At 41.8% G+C, this 17343-nt stretch overlaps 1 protein-coding gene across 2 annotated transcripts in view; it reads right to left on the bottom strand.

The window, feature by feature from the left end:
* The window catches only part of LOC129189674 (solute carrier family 4 member 11-like), a 29228-nt gene that overhangs the window by 3663 nt on the left and 8222 nt on the right, over window positions 1-17343 (bottom strand). The window contains exons 2-18 of one of the 2 annotated variants that reach the window (XM_054791633.1): window positions 16198-16248; window positions 15193-15291; window positions 14917-14954; window positions 14599-14821; window positions 14429-14510; window positions 13904-14027; window positions 13609-13818; window positions 12129-12213; window positions 11929-12054; window positions 11736-11849; window positions 11526-11658; window positions 8678-8751; window positions 7752-8022; window positions 5759-5865; window positions 5465-5630; window positions 2913-3086; window positions 1335-1530 (exon numbers count right to left, since the gene is read on the bottom strand). In XM_054791633.1, coding sequence (XP_054647608.1) covers window positions 1335-1530; window positions 2913-3086; window positions 5465-5630; window positions 5759-5865; window positions 7752-8022; window positions 8678-8751; window positions 11526-11658; window positions 11736-11849; window positions 11929-12054; window positions 12129-12213; window positions 13609-13818; window positions 13904-14027; window positions 14429-14510; window positions 14599-14821; window positions 14917-14954; window positions 15193-15291; window positions 16198-16248 — 2273 coding nt within the window. Of the gene's footprint in view, window positions 1-1334; window positions 1531-2912; window positions 3087-5464; window positions 5631-5758; window positions 5866-7751; window positions 8023-8677; window positions 8752-11525; window positions 11659-11735; window positions 11850-11928; window positions 12055-12128; window positions 12214-13608; window positions 13819-13903; window positions 14028-14428; window positions 14511-14598; window positions 14822-14916; window positions 14961-15192; window positions 15292-16197; window positions 16249-17343 lie in introns of both variants that reach the window. The other variant, XM_054791632.1, reaches the window with a different exon arrangement.

Here is a 17343-nt window from a genome sequence, read left to right as displayed (position 1 = left end):
TAGCCCAGGGGGAGGTAACCTATGGCTCGAGAGCCAGATGTGGCTTTTATGATGACTGTAAGTGACTCTCAGACATTTCCTGACACAATAAAATTGATTTTTTTTCTGCTGACATTAAGTAAAACCTTGTAGAATTCACTGTGTTAAGAATAACATTCGAAATATAAAACCTTCTCATGCATTTGAATCCATCCATTTTCTACCGCAATGCACACAGCCTATGCCAGATGTCCTTCATACAGTATATTTTCACTAATCATCACCAAAACTTGATGACTAGTGGATAATGCGGTAGCCTACCCGGGTCATTGAGAGGTCAAGAAGTAAACTTTCCTCCAGAGCAAACCGTTTTGACAAAGAAGATGGCGAAAAGAAAGAAAGATGAGGAGTACCGAGCAAAACCATGCAGCACCAGAAGTCGTATTACTGGTGATAGGTATTTTATTATTGGTTAGCTCCATCCATCCTTACATTTTCTATACCGCTTCTTCCTCTTTAGGGTCGCGGGGGCATGCTGGAGCCTACCCCAGCAGACTTCGGGCGACAGGCGGGGTACACCCTGGACTGGTCGCCAGCCAATCGCAGGGCACATATAGACAAACAACCATTCACACTCACATTCATACCTGTGGACAATTTAGAGTCGCCAATTAACCTCAATGTGGGAGGAAGCCAGAGTACCCAGAGAAAACCCACGCGCACATGGGGAGAACATGCAAACTCCCACAGAAAATGCGCAAGGGAGAATCGAACCCAGGTCTTCCCGATCTCCAGGCTGTTACTGTGTTGGCCAACGTGCTAACCACTAGACCACCGTGCGGCCCTGGTTAGCTCCAGTATAGCATTATTAAAAAGAATAAATTCAGAGACTTATTATATTCTAAAATTGTTGGCCATGCATAAAAATGTGCGCATTTAGTTGTATTCAGTGTTAAAAAATATTATTTGGTTCACATGGAAATACATTTTAAAATATGTGGCTTTCATGGCTCTCTTAGTCAAAAAGGTTCCCTACCCATGGTTTAGCCAAATCACCATGAAATGTGGTACACACTTTTAGGGGGACTGACGAGCAAAAGTATGGAAAAGCTGAGCAAGATTGGTTGAAAAACATGGCCACCATCAAGCAAAACGTCTTTGTAGGGGCACCTAACTAATTGCCCATAAGTCATTGGACATTTGGATAACAATTCTAAAAGTTTGAGGGTATCTGCATTACACGTATGCTAGCATGTCTTTCAAAGCATTTTGACCACAACACATAGGGGGTGCCACAAGTGTTTTCTGTAATCAATCCGCATGAAAATTGATGTCCAAACAGGTCTTTTGCACACCTGTTCCTTCAGCAGCAAGGCCATGCGGTCCACCATCTGGTTCCCATCCAGCGAAGTGGCAGCGATGTAGAGAAAGAGCCCGTAGAGGACGGGCTTGGGAATCCACTGGAGGGGAATGGGCAGCATGAAGGCAGACAGGCCAATCAGGATGTTGGCGGCCAGTGAGGTCAGGCGCGTCTCCTTCACGCTCACGATCCTGTTAGATATCAGGAAAGAAAAATATGCTTTGTCTGGATTTTTTTTTAGGTTTATTTAGCTGTCTTTTAGTTCAAGCTGTCCTTGAGACCCTCATTATCGACATTCCAAGACAATCACACTGTGTTCGGAAAACCTTGCTGCAGGAGATTATGTTTTCATTGACGTGGGTTTATTGTTTGTTTTCGTGCCACTTCCTGTCTGCAGATTTGGGCATACACACAGCATCATCCTGCACGTGGTAAGTGTGTAGTCCTGGGGTACTCACACTTTTTCAGCCTGCGAATTACTTTTAAAATGACTAGGCCTGTCACGATAACAAATTTCGCTGTCCTACCAATTATTGCCAATAAACAATATTATTGTCAACATTAGTTTGAGACCATTTTTTCATTAATGTAATGATAATACAGTATATGGCATAATAATGCGGGTACACCATATCAAAAGCAATAAACTTGAATTTCTCAAGAGTCTTTAACATTGCAATTGGAATGTCAACACCGTTTAAATAAAATAAATTAAACAAACAACATAAATTAAAAAAATAAAAGACAAAAAAAACCCCAATGAAAATAAAATGGACTCACAATCTCTTTTTTTTTTTTTTAGCAAAAATTGCACTTTAATAAAAATCATAGCCGACAACAACAAAAAATAGACCCTGTCTCTGTTAAGAAAAAAAGCACTCAAATAAAAACCCCACACAACAATAAAAACAATAAATAAAATGGAGTAAAGTTTCTGTAAACAAAATTGCACTTCAGTAAATAATAAACATTGGGTATTTTCCCTTAACAGGAAGACTTAAAGGATTTTTTGACATCAAGTTCTATGACATCCCGTTTAGCAGTGTAGTACATCAACAGTGACTTTTCCCCCGCTTTGTCTCGTGAGCCCACTTCTGGTCGGTTTTCGTAGTTCCGGCTAGTTGCTGGAGTCTCTTAAGTTAGGCATTTTTGCTTCTAAAAACATTATGCGTTCAAAAGAGTAATACATTTACATCGCAAAACCGTTGCCCACAAAAAAAGTCAGACCTCTCAATGGCTCGGTGTTATTTTCTCTCAGTTTGTATCACTGCGCGCTGCCGTTTGTCCATTGTTGTGTATGTGTTCCAGTGTTTGCATGCGCTGATGAAGACAGCTGCGATGCCAAGGCAGGTTTTGCTACATACAGTATTGTAAAATAAAACCTTGAGCCCTGCAAATGTACAGTATTATTATGTACGTTATCATAAGCATTTGTGGGTTAAATGTCTCGCTCGCCCTTCATGGCACACGAACCATATGCTGCCCATCCCTGGTTTACCAGCTTGCTGTATACTTTTTAACTTTTAGCCACATCCAAACATAAGAATATTCAATTTGCTTGTGGTTGACGTACGTGGTGTAGAGGTGGCCGTTCTCCACGTGCTGCTCCACTTTGGCCAGCTGACGGGCGTGCAGGGAGGAATGCGGGAAGGCAGCGTGCATCCATGGCAACCCCAGACAGGACATGAGGATGTTGATGAGGCCCGTCAGCACTAAGTCCCAGTGGAATGCCGTGCCTTTGAGCAGCCTGGTACCAACAAATGCACAGGATTCAATGGTATGCTTTGTTTTTCAACATAAACAAGACAGCTTATGATGCTCTTTCACAGTGATGTAGAAACGCATTACACTGAGAGCTGCAGTCAATAAGTTACATCTGGTCCTATGGTTATCATACTATGGTTAATCTTTTACAACGGGCTGTTTTACAACTGGTGGCTTTAGGCCAAATCAGGGCCGGTGCACAACTTCAGTTCAAAATTTAGGAACAACTAACATTTTTGCAGCAGGTTCCAAATAACAGCAGAGCACTTGTCATACAAAGGATCTTTGACTGGTGTTTTTTTTTTTTAAACAACAACATATTCCCGTCTCTGTGACCAGCATTTTTGCAGAGGTTACTAAAAACAGCAGTATGTGCCTGTCATACAGAGGATCTTTGACTAGTGTTATAGCAGTAGGTCCTTAAAAACATGAGTGTATTCCTGTCATATAAAGAATCTTTGACCAGCATTTTGCTGTAGGTTCCAAAAAATAACAGCATGTTCCTGTCCTACAGTGGATCTTTGAATAGCGTTATTGTAGTAGGTCTTCAAAAACAATAGAATGCTCCTTATATTTAGAGGATCTTTGACTAGCATTTTTGTGGTGCCGCGGGAAGCTTTCAGGTGCAATGATTAAAAAAAATAAACTTAAAAAAAATACATTTGTAAATAACTACATCAAATTTTATGTAAATGCATATCCATTTTTAAAATATAGGCCGTTATCTTATTTAAAAAATAATATGCAGTTACAAATCCCATAGTTTTTGCATGTACTGTACACGTTGTTTGTTGCGAGCGGCGACTTGTCCCACTTTGTTCAACTGTCCTTGATCGCACCATTGTGTGTGCGCACTTCCTCGAGACTACTATACTATTTTTTTTTACCATTTTTCTTTCACCTCATATTTGGTTCTAAATGCTGATACTACAGTATGTGGGAATGCTTTAAGGTAAGTTTTGATTATGTTATTGAGTGCTAATGTGCATATTTTTTGGTGCACAACCGCACGTTGTCATACTAGCACATGCTATCATTGAACATAAAGGGTTTTAGATGAGGTTGAAATCATTAGGTTATATATTAGATCATTACACATACTATAACAGGCGTGGATTTAGAGGGGGGAGTGGGGGGAAATAGACGGCCTTTTTATCTGAATAGCCGGTCAATCTGGCTGGCGGCCGGCACACTTTGACATTGACAACCCAGAGATGCCAACCATTACGATTTCGGCGTAATTTTATAAATAGAATGTTTTGGCTTAAACGATATATTCCGAGGACAAAAATAACAACAAACTCTTGAAATTAAGGACATAAAATTGGCCTCAGATATCACCTGATTGCAGGAAATGAGGTCTAATTATAAAAAAAATTCTGGGGGAGGGCCTCGCTCCATTTCCAGCCTCGGTCACACCCCCCCCTTTTCAAAAAAGCTAGATTCGCCCCTGCTACAGTATATATAAAATACACATCCCACATAAATACAAAGACACACATACAAGATAAAGAGCTGTAGAGTTGGATGGAGTTGTATTTACACAATTTCATTCACATCTGCAGTCAATTTCACCTTCAATTTCAACGGAATCATAATCATAGTGCGACTACGTTTTCGGAGATGTTAATTGTGTTGGTTGTGGATGTGTACTACAGTACCCAGAAGCCTCAGCGCTCGAAGAGAAACCGGAAGTTTACACCCTGTTGAAGCTACGAGAGAGTAATGGTGATACGCTAATAAAGAGTTCATTGGTGTTACTCTACACCGCTGTTTTTGATTTGTTGAACAAGCAACAAACATAACATTAACTGACTATTTGGATTATAATTATGATTTTTGCAGCGGAGCAGTGAGTGTGTATTAGTGCACTACTTACACACAAAGTATTGTAGATCGTCTCTGCAATACTTTGCCACGCTTTATCTCTTTGTTTTATGACTGTGGCGGTGTTGCCTTTCCTTTTTATTTGCTCTTTTCCTCCTTGAGGATTTCCTCTTCGGTCGCGGGAAAGTACGCCGCTCTTGTTGCCATGGTGATTCGGTGACTCTGCGATCGATAGGCAGAGTCTATTTAAAGAAGCCGCGTACGCACACTGATCCAGGATTGGTTTCATCTGGCTTGATTAATCAGTGTATACCCATCCTGGCTTGGGCTTTGTGCAACCAATGAAGCCTCTACGCTCTTGTTTTTGATTGGTTGAGCTCAGCTCAGTCATTTATCCTGGATGACTGAGTGAATCCCACTTTTGTGCAATGGGCCCTGCAATGTGGTTCTACACCACAGCAAACCACAATAATAAACATGTTCTTGACACAGCTGAGAGGCATTAAAGCACACACTCAAAAACGTAGCGCTTACTTGTGTTCCGGCACGTGTGTCAGTGAAATGACGATGTTCTGGTCTATAAAGATGAGCAGAGCGAGGAGAAAGCCGAGGCCTACTGCGCTCAGGGTGTTGAGTCCTGACAGCTTGTCAAAGGGAGGGTAGTTGAAGACGGGCCCGTCGTGAACGCTGAACACAGGAACTGTCAAGAGCGTAGCATTGGCAGGGTAACATCAGACTGGTTAAACATGAGTCACACAGACAAGAACAAAATAAGTCTACTGACAGAGGTTGAGATGTCGTATGAGCTCTGTGGAGATGTGCACTCACGCTGTACATCGAGGAAGAGGTAGGAGCCGATGAAGGAGAAGATGACCACAGAGATGGGCAGAGCGCAGTCTGACACTACTTCTCGGATTTTGTCGTTCAGATATGGGCTAAAAGGGCCAAACATTATTCAGCTGGGAGATTCTTGCTGATTTTTTTTTACAGGCGTTTCACACTTTATAGCTCCCTGTGGCGGGTCCAAAATAGGGCCAAATAGGTCATGGTGACTGTCAGACAAATAGAGTGCTTGGCAAGTAACTTATCCCCTATAAAATACAGTGCTAACAAGTGCAGGGCACACTCATATTTATGGATATGCACAGTATCTTTCAAAAGTGAGCACTCACCTCACATTTGAGGAAGCATTTTTACTACAGTGTATATTCTCAAGGCACAATACTGTAGAAAGTAAACTTGAATATACTTAAGAGTAGTCAGTGTACAGCTTGTATATCAGTATCGATTTACCAGTGACGTGCGGTCATGAATATTTTTGTTTGAAACTGTGTTATAAATAGATTTTTTGTATTTTTTTTTTTTTTTTAGCTGGAAGGTGTTTGTAGCTGCCATCCTTACATAGAGAGGAAAAACCAGCCTGTTTTTTTTTTGCCAGCTGCACCACTTACAGCTACGGTAGATTTAGCAACAAGTTAACAATGAATTTTGAATGCCAAGATGAAGGCTTATATATCCAAGCTCAACAGAGGGTGATCAGACTTTTACAACAAAGTATGAGAGCTTTTCCTGGAGTAGGACAGGGCGCATGTAGTTTTTTTTTTTACAAAAAAAAAAAAAATGTTTTTGAGGTTATAAATAACTAAATAATGGGGGCTAAGAAGTATTTGAATATAAAGTTTTTAACAAAAGTGAATTATTCTCTTGTTTTTCTTGTTAACCCCTTAATGAGCAATCTGTATTAACATAAAAAAATAGAATAATAAAAATTGTATAGTTATTGAATAATGTCAATGCAGTTTATACCTAGCATTATTGTGTGCAAAGTTTGTGATTATTTAAATTGATGTTGGTTGTTGTGTTCATAATTATTATGAGAATTATTTATTCACAGGATTTTATTTTGTGGTAAGATTTTTTTGTATTTACAGTACACTAAGTCCCCTACTAACGAACATCCGACGTGCGAACATTCGGAGATACGAACACAAGCCGACTGGTCTATTTTTTCATGTGTTTTGCCTTATAAGTCCATATTTATACTGCTACATGCTTGACCAGCAGAGGGCACTGTGACATTGCTAATGGGACCAACAGATACAGGAAGATGAGGAAGAGAAGAGAGGAAGGCTAAGAGTTTTATGATACAACCCAACACAGCGTGTGATTAAAGTTTATGAAGAGTTAATAGGCCTGCTTAATTCTACACCACCCACAGAACACTACCTCTTTTAGAAGAGTCTAACAACGATGATTTGTCCTTTTTTTCAATAACTCCTCCTCCTCCTCCACCACAACGACGTATGCTCGACCACTCCTCTTCAAAGGTAAATAACATTTATCATTACGTATTATTATATCATTTTTATTATTGTTTTTTCATTAATTATCCTCGTTTAATATTACTACTGCATCCAAACTCATATTTACATACATACGCATATACTGTATATGTATACACGTACATGTAGTACCTATATCATTGGTAATATTACCTTTTCCCTAACGTAAGAACGATTCGACATAAGAACGGTCGTCTGGAACCAATTGTGTTTGTTAGTTGGGGACTTAGTGTATTTGTAATTTGTTAAATTGTATTGTAAGCTTATGTAAATTGCCGATGTGGGGTGCCATATAAAATCTCGCCTAAGGTTCCCTCTTTCGGTCTGCCAAGATTACATCCCATGGTACTGTCCCTTGAAAAGATATAATAGACCAAAATATGCCACAATATGCGCTATAGTTCAAATTGTAAGCACAAGGCTGCATAAGTCATGTATTTAAAGTGCTGAAACGCACTGTGTTGCAGTGGTTGGCCTACCTCCTCTTGATAAGGTAGAGGGCGTAACCCAGCCACAAGGTCCCCAGCATGAGCAGCAGGCACAGGATGGGGATCTCTCTGGAGCATAGCACCAGAGACTTGGGCAGGAAGACTGAGGCGTGTCCTTCGGCGTGAGCCATCAGGGACATGCTGGCATTGGGATGTCCTGTTGTCTGGTTCTTCATCTTCTCTAGAACCTCGCTGATCTCGTGAAGCACCAGCGTGCTGTTTGCAGTCGCCAGTGTGGGCTCGTGGAAGAAGTGGTCAAAAACTAGAGAGTGTGAAAGAATGACACTATTACGATTCAGTATTCACGGCCCCGCAAATTCGCGACTGTTTGGTCAGTTTTTTTTCTTAAAAAATAGGCTTTTTTTTTGCTGCAGAAAACACATCTCATTCAATAATAATTTATAAATACGGGTAAAATGTGCAGCATACATGTACCACTGTGGAAAGCCCACAATTTTTACATGTTTATGTCTTTATGCTTCACTGATAGCGCTTGTCGTCAAGCATGGAGATTTCGCACTTTGTTCAGCGGTTCTTAAATGCAGCATAGTTGTGCTGAGGCAAAAGTTTATTTGGCAACACTAGCTTCGGCAGTCAAGCCCGCCTCAAAACTTGCAGCGAGCTCAACACGTTAATATATTATTGTAAGTTGTTGCGAGCCTCTTGCGCTTGCGTGACGACCAGGCTAAAGGCTACTCCGATTCCATCTGTTCATTGATCATCTTACATTACCATTCATTAGTAATGACTACCTACATATGCAATTTGGACTTTAAATGCATGTGTGAAAAATAGACATTTTTATAGGTGTTTAAATTACTTGCATTTTTGTTGGTGATCCCGGGTCCTAACCCTGCAAAAAACTAGGATGGAATGTATTACACTGCAAATTATCCATGCAAAGTGATTTCACTTACTTTTAACTGTGCCTTTCACTGCATCTCCAACAAATGCGATGGAGATGAACAATGCAATGACTTCCTCTGTGGAGCTGAGGAGAACATGGTTATATTTTTCATGCGAGCAGACACAACATGACAGCACAGAATGTAATGAAACATTACAGCACACGCAGAAGTGAGGGAGTCATAACACAGTCTGTCCTCGCCTGAAGGTCACATGATATATGCAACGAAGAGTTAAATATTTCAACTGGGGTTTGCTTCTGAGAAAAGTCATGTGGTAGTTCCTGGTTAATTTATGCTTCAAACATGGCAAATATGCTATGGTGAAAACGGTCATTACAGTCTTTACAGTGGACCCTCCAAAGTCAGTTGTTCTTATTTTGTCATATGCTGTCTTATACTCTCATTATTACCTCACCAAATGAATGATATGGTCAGAAATTAAAACACAAGCAATATTTGTATGCTAGTCAAAAAAATCTTCAATATGACAGGAGTGCTTTGTTGTTTCTAAGCACCAACTACAAAAACGCAAGTCAAGGATTCTCGATATCAGAGTTTCTCAATCATTTTTGAGCCAGGCCACATATTTTACATCGAACTCTCATGGCATACCACCAAGCTTCTCCCGTCAGATCCTGAGGCGTTCCCTGATCAGCTGAGAGACATAGTCTCTCCATTGTGTCCTTTGTCTTCCCCGAGGCCTCCTACTGGTCAGACGTGGCATGAACACCTCCCCGGGGAGGCGTCCGGGAGCCACTGAATGTGGCTCCTCTCAATGCAGAAGAGCAGCGGTTCTGCTCCGAATTCCTCCTAGAAGACAGCCACCCTACCCAGAGCCCAGCCACCATACGGGGAAAACTAATTTTGGCCGCTTGTACCCACGATCGTGTCCTTTCAGTCACTACTCAAAGCTCATGACCATAGGTCAGGCTAGGAATTGAGATCAACCAGTAAATTGAGAGCTTTGCCTTTCGGCTCAGCTCCCTCTTCACCTCAACGGACGGATGCAGAGTCCGCATCACTACACCAATCTGCCTGTCAATTTCAAATTCAAGACCCCGAGGGACTTAAACTCCTCCACTTGGAGCAGGATCTCGTTCCCGACTCAGAGATGGCACTCCACCCTTTTCCTGGTGAGAACCTTGGACTCGGACTTGAAGGTGCTGATTCTCATCCCAGAGGCTTCACACTTGGCTGCGAACTGATCCAGTGAGAGTTGAAGGTCACGGCCCGATGAAACCAGAAGGACACCAAAAAAAGCAGAGACCCAATACTGCAGCCACCAAACTGGATCACCTCAACACCTTGACTGGAAATTCTGTCCATAAAAGTAATGAAGAGTATCAGTGACAAAGGGCAGCCCTGGAAGAGTCCAACCCTCACTGGAAACAAGTCTGACTTATTGCCGCCAATGCAGACTAAGTTCTGACACTGGTCATACAGGGACGAAAATGCCTGAATTTGGTGGTCCGGTACCCCACATTCCCAGAGTACCCCCCACAGATGTCCAAGAGGAACACAGTTGAATGCCTTCTCCAAGTACACAAAATACATGTGGACTGGTTGGGCAAAATCCCATGCAACCCCAAAAGACTGCCGAGAGTGTAGAGCTAGTCCACAGTTCCACAACCAGGACGAAAACCACACTGCTTCTACTGAATCTGAGATTCAACTATGAGGCAGATCCTCCTTTCCAAAACCCCTGAATAGATCTGACCAGAAAGGCTGCAGAGTGCGATCCCACGATAGTTGAAACTAAAAAGGGGGACCACCACCCGTCTGCCAGTCCAGAGGTACTTCTGCCATTTAATGGGAGAGCATTTAATCTGCCTGTCACTATGCGTCTTTGGCATAGATAGTTAAATAACACCATATTATTTATAAAAAATACACAATTTCTGGGCAAATTAAGTGAGAGTGGATAATTTCCCATGGCATACCTGATTGCTGCCGCACAGTGGCTGGGAATCACTGCTCTATATGACAGGAAGGCTCTATATGACAGATGAACTCTGCTGTTTTAAGCGCCTTGCTGTAACACCTAGCAGTGTTTTAAGCGCCTAGAAATTCTGTCCATAAAAGTAATGAACTGAATCAGTGACAAAAGGCAGCCCTGGCGGAGTCCAAACCTCACTGGAAACGTGTCTGACTTATTATATGACAAAATTCTGTTGTTTTTCAGGACCTACTGCAAAAATTCTAGTCAAAGAGTATTGTTGTTTATAAGGACCCGATGCAAAAATGCTAATCAAAGATGATGTCCGGGCTTTGCTATTTTTAAGGACCTACTCCAAAGCACTAGTCAGCACTAGTGGCGAGTTGAATGACCCTCATCTGAAGCTTTTTTTTTGTGGTGCCGCCATAGAAGGGGATACCAGTGATTGGCATGGAGGAAGCGTGCGATGATAACCATACAACCGAAAACTGCTCAGTACAATATGAGAATTATGATTAATTGAATATCAATCAATGTTGTACACATATTCAAATCACTAAGCAGATGCTAATGTAAAAATGGCTCGTTTCCTGTGAGCAATTTTACTTTATTTTTGTGTTATTTAACAGTCAGGAATGTTAAAACAGTCAGGAATGTTAAAAACTTACTTTAAACATTGCCTGTACAATTTCAATGGAGATTTTGTGATGGTAACATTTGGAGTCTGGAACAATTCACTTTTTTTTATTTCCTATAGAAAAAAATTCACTCTGTGTCACAGAATAGATTGTGTTTCACTTTGGAGTTCCCTCTTAAAATATGTCTGCATTCTACTAAATACGGTGCATTATTGTTGGTTTGTAAATTCTAACAAGAGCCAGGCCCCCATGGCATCCTGACAAAATGGTGTTGTGCATTCACCGTTTGAAGAGTTTCATTAGGAGGCTGACGTTGAATAAACCTCCCAGGATGAGGAACACACTGTTCCACAGGCCGATGCAGGCGTAGAACGCGTCAAAGTCAAGGTCGTAGTCGTCGCAGATGCCCCTGATCACTGCGAGCAAACACCATGATGTGTTAAAAGAAATCCCTCTTGGTACTATTATGTACAGTATGTATGTGAGTATGCACCGCTAATGAAGATGGCGAGCGGTGCAGTGGTCAATGGAATGACGAGTGGCGAGCCAGCGAACAAGGAGTAGATCACACCGCCGATGCTCTGGCCGACAATGGTCTTCTGAACATCTGTGAAAGACATTTGAGCTTGGTTGCCAGTCTTTGTATCATGTTTTAGTCATTAGTAATTGTGACGTGTCATCATTACCGATCTCCCCTCGTGTGCTTTCGTCATTCAGAGAACCGAAGGCGATGGCAGGCAGTAGAATGGCGATGTAGAGGAAAATAGCGGTGGTGGTGTACTTGAGCAGAGAGCGGTCCTTCCCAATGATGCCTTCATTGATCAGTCAAAGTGGTGTTAAAGATGGAAAAAAAGACCACCAGCAGCGTTAACAGCTGAATACAGACCGTCTGTGAAGTCTGAAGGGTAGAGAGGCAGGCGGCGGCGGAGGTCGTTGTAAACACCTTTACCGGCTTTGAAGAAATCTTTGCACTGCAATGGAAAAAACAACACAGAAGCTCGTCTGACACATGTGGAACACAAGGTCAACATATTGAAGAGCTGTAAAATAGAGCTACTGAAGTAACCACAAATTGCTACTACAATGCTACTGCTATAGATCGACGCAGATGGACACCCCACACCTTGTTTTTCTTTTCCTCCGTCGCCAAAGTACTCGCTCATCTCACCAAATGGTTAATATAGTTATAAATAAATTCAAACACAAGCAGTAGGTTTATGCTTGTCATAGATCCCCTATATTACAGGAGCCTTCTGCTGTTTTTTAGGACCTGCTACAAAAGTGCTAGTTAAAGATCTATATTACAGGTGCACTCTGCTGTTTTTAAGATGTACTGCATATATATGCTGTTCAACTCTGCTGTTTTTGAGAACCGACTCCAAGAAAGCTTGTTAAAGATCTTGTATGGACAGTAGCGCTCTGCTGTTTTTAAGGATATTCAGCATACATACGCTAGTCTCCTCTGCTGTTTTTGAAGACCGACTGCAAAAATGCTAGTCAAAGATCCTGTATAAGCCAGGGGTGAGCTGCTGTTTTTAGGACCTACTACAAATATATTCTAGTCATCTATGCTGTTTTTGAAGACCTACAGCAAAAATGCTAGTTAAAGATCCCCCAGATGACAAGAGCGCGCTGCTGTTTTTATGGACCTACTGCATATAGATGCTATTCAACTATGCTGTTTTTGAAGACCTATGGCAAAAATGCTCTGCATGACAGTAGGGCTCTGCTGTTTTTAAAGACCTAATGTAAAAACACTGGCTAGTGGTTCTCTATGTGAAAAGTGTACTCTGCAGTTTTTAAGTATTTGCTTCAAAAACACTTTTCAAAGATCCTCTATGTGACAAGAGCGCTCTACAGTTTTTTAAGGACCTACTGCAGAAATGCTAGTCAAAGAGCCTCTATATTATAGCAATACTGCTGTTTTTAGGGATTTCCTGTGAAAACAAAGATCCTCTTAACAGTATGACTGCCACTGCACTAGCAATGGTCCTTTCTTCTATTAGTGTGTTAATTCACCCAAATAAAAGTGTTCTCCACGGGGAGTGTTTGTGTCTAAATGTCCTCGGTGGACATAATGAAGTACTTTGTCTGCAATCATTCTGCTGCCAGGCAGACTTGGCAGCCATTTCTCCAACCCATCTGCCTCTCGTTCCCCAGGCCCGACTAACGGATTGCGGAATGGGGATAATCAGATCATTTTGCACTTCATTTCATGGCTCCTCATATTCACATGCCTGGCTGGAGCACTACACCATGAGGAAGGACTTAGAGAGAACATGTTGCTTTATTGTTATAGGTTATTTTGTTATGTCATCCTTTATATTCCATATTCAGGAACATTTACCCCAATTCTTTACGCATACCTGAAGTGTTTTGCCTTTCCGTGGATCGGACTCATCCACGTCATCTACAACGGGCTTCTCCATGACCACAGACAGCTGCTGTCGCTGGCAGACCAGTTCTTGCTTGAACTCCTCCTGGGTCTTGGTGTCTAGAAGTTTCTGTCTGAAGGAAATGTCTGAGAACATGGTGGCAAATGTTCTTCCCAGTTCAATGGCCGACTTGGTGCTTTTCTAGGATGTTAAAAAGAGGGTTGTTGTATTTAAAATGGATATTGTGACGCAGGCTTTACTTTCCTACAGTAAACCGAGGTCTTACCGTTCTGTACGGGGCCAAGATGAGGACAACGTAGCGTGCCTCGCAGCAGTTGACCCCCCAGTTCTGCGGCCTCTCCAGACGTGCGATGCAGACATGACGTCTCTGCAGGGTCCTGACGTTGCAGCTGGTAAGTTTGCACACAAGTATGTTAGCGATGGGAAAAAAAAAAGAATGCAGTATGTTTCAAAAAAAGAGATGTTTCTTTACCACTTTGGTAAGCTGTACTGTAGGCCAGGAAACAACACATTATGTTAAAAAGTATGAGAAACAGCATCCTCTGCTGGAACCAGTGGGGCACTGCCCCTACTGTAGAGTCCTCACTATAAGGCCCACATAACGGTAATGTTTTTTTTTGGTATGTTATTTGTTTTCGGCTTTTCCCCGTCAAGGGGCGCCACAGCAAGTTAATGAACGGCATGAATGGTTTGGGCTGACAAACAGTACCCTCTGCTGGAACCAGCAGGGCACTGCCCCAACTGCACAGTCCCCACTAGTGCAAGGCCAGTGTATCGGTAATATACTCACAGAATACAGAGCCAGGACTGCTGGTAATGAATGCCAGTGGGCGTCGCCGTCACTCCCTGAATGGTCTCTGACAGAAGATGGACTGTCGGAAAAATAAAATAAAACAAGTTTCAACATCAGAATCTGAAGCGTAGTCTCTCCCTAGTATTTCTTATTTCACGTCACCTTACCATCCAACTCCGTCCTCCCCGTGTCAGTAAACAGCGAACCCATGACCTCGTCCACGTCGCAACCCCCTCCGTGGCCGTCCTCCGCCACGCTGCTCAACATGCGCCTCAGGACCTCATCCAGCGTGGAAGCGCCCTCGTCCAGCAGGATGCTCGCCTGAGCCAGGAAGCCATCCAGGTCCCTGTGGGCCCGCACCTCCTCGCGGAAGTCCATCGGCTTCACATACTTGTGTAGAGGGGGGATGTTACTACATTTTATCATTACCTTTAATAATTACCAGCCAATATATTCAGTTTAAAATCAAACAATCTGAATGTTACCTTTCTTGTTGTGTTAAGAAGGCCAAACCCTGGTCCTTCTGGTTCTGTCAATAAAAACATTGTCACTAATATTTAAGTTACAGCAACCTTTACCAAACTTGGGGTCAGAACCTGAATAGCATCAGAAAGTAAACTGCTGTGAACTAACTTGAGAAATATAAAATAAGAAATTAATAAGAATTCTATATTTATGTTGATTTTATGGCAATATGTCAATAAATTTGACCTTAGCTATCATCCTGCATGAAAGTGGTTGTTCGCATTCACATTACACACCTGACGCGCTGAGTTGGATCTGGTTGTCATAGATGATTTCCTTGTGCGAGACGGGAGAATTCTTCCCATAATCCTCACCCTCTTCTCCATCCTTCAACGCTGTGGATAGTCCTCAAAATTAATTCATTCGCACCAGTGGGGTCGAAGCTTTTTATAGAAAAATAGAAGGTTGTGGGGTGCCACTTTGATCATTTTCACATTTTAATTCATCAAGCACGCTCAAAGCAATGCAATTATTGTTTCGTCTGCAACTACATGGTTTTTTTTCAGGGCTTTCACACACTACAAAACTTATCATATAGTGCAAGCATGTGTATCCTCGCAAAACAAATTACCTTCCCCCCAAAGCCAGAGTGGAAAATACCCACCGCAAGTGTCCAATTGACAGGAAATGTTTTATATATGTTTATCATGACAGGATGCTTGAAAATCATCAAATAGCCGCAAATGCCCTCCAGACTGGACTGTGGACACCCCTGATTTACACTAAGCAAGCTTTATTGATTTCATATGTCAGCCTTCTATGTAGGGTGGCCTCTCTTTTGTTGAAAAGTGTTTTCCACAGTTTGCTTTACACTCCTTCTACAATGCACAGAAAAGAACCCACCCTTTCAACCAACACCTGCAGCCATATAACAATTGCTGCCCCTTGTGAATCCCATTATTGTACTGGAGATAAATAATATGACCCCTGGGTGGAAGCCTCCTTTAAGGAGGATTAAGGGAATTAACCCAAACCCTGTGTGAGTTTTGACTGATGATTGTTCTCCTCCTGCTCGCCGTCAACTCAGAGATCAACCGCCTCATTACTTAAGCATTTATTAGGCTCTCAACACTCCACCAGCATGTGAAATAGGCCATAAACTAGAGGCATTAGCTGGATAACTGTTGCAGTACGTTTCCATATGGAAAAGAAAATTGGTTGTAATCTTACAGATATCCTGAGGAATTGTGTTTTCAATGTTGGTAAAGTAGTCCATAATAACAACATGACAGGTTACTAACCCATTTCCTGGAAAACATATCCATTCTTGGAGCTCCCGGTTGGTGGGGCCTCTGCAAAAGAGAAAATACAAAGATAATACTTGCTTTCTTTATTTAGTCAATAGTTTTTATTCTCTGTATATCGCCAACGTGTCAGTATTTTGTCACACTTGTCAGAATGTCATTTCCCTCCTTGTTTTTGATGCATACACACTCACTGGTCACAGAATTTGGCGTACTTGCACCAATTTAAATATTAAAATGTGCATATGCAAAGATAATGAAATAAAATCAAATAAAATGATTAAATGCAGTCCTTTTGATTGACACTGTCAAAAAGAACATCATTGTAACAGTGGTCTATGCTACACGGAGCGCTGACGTGTAATTCAATTCCAGGCCACATGGGGGCAGTAGCTGTAGGAACACAAACAATATAGTATTGGAATCAAAGAAGCATGATGGAAGTTAACTTTTATCGTTTTGTGTTTTCAGGTGTTTTGACTTATTCGCTTTTATTAGACAATCAATACACAATTCTAGGACTACAGGATGCTTTGTACAACAGGTTTTTTGCTCGGGCATCATCCATCTCTCAATTTTCTAATCTTGGACATCATGGCGGTAGTAACCTGACCGTAGAAGAAGAAATGCGGAAACGGTGAATTAAGTCCAAAACAACAGGTGGTGAGTACACTAGGTCCCCAACTTACAAACACCCGACTAGCGAACACTCGCTGATACGAACACAAGCCGACTGGTCTATATTTTATTTTATTTTGCCTTGTAGTCAGTGGCTCAATCAATATTTATACTGCTACTGTACATGCTTGACCAGTAGAGGGCACTGTGACACTGCTAATGCAGCCTTAGAGCTAATGAGACCAACACAGCTGGGGAGATACAGTGTAAAGCTAAATGGAAAGCTAAATTGTACAACCCGGACACAGCGTGTGATTAAAGTTCATGAAGAGTTAATAGGCTGCTTAATTCTACACCACCCACAGAACACTACCGCCTTTAGAAGAGTCTAACGACGATGACGAATTGTCCTTTTTTTCAATAACTCCTCCTCCAACTCCACCACAACGACGTATGCTCGGCGACTCCTCTTCAAAGGTAAATAACATTTATCATTACGTATTATTATATCACTTTTATTATTGT

The sequence above is a fragment of the Dunckerocampus dactyliophorus genome, chromosome 11 (genome assembly GCF_027744805.1).
Source record: "Dunckerocampus dactyliophorus isolate RoL2022-P2 chromosome 11, RoL_Ddac_1.1, whole genome shotgun sequence".
Lineage (NCBI taxonomy): Eukaryota > Metazoa > Chordata > Actinopteri > Syngnathiformes > Syngnathidae > Dunckerocampus > Dunckerocampus dactyliophorus.
This window is presented reverse-complemented; position numbering and strand designations above follow the sequence as displayed.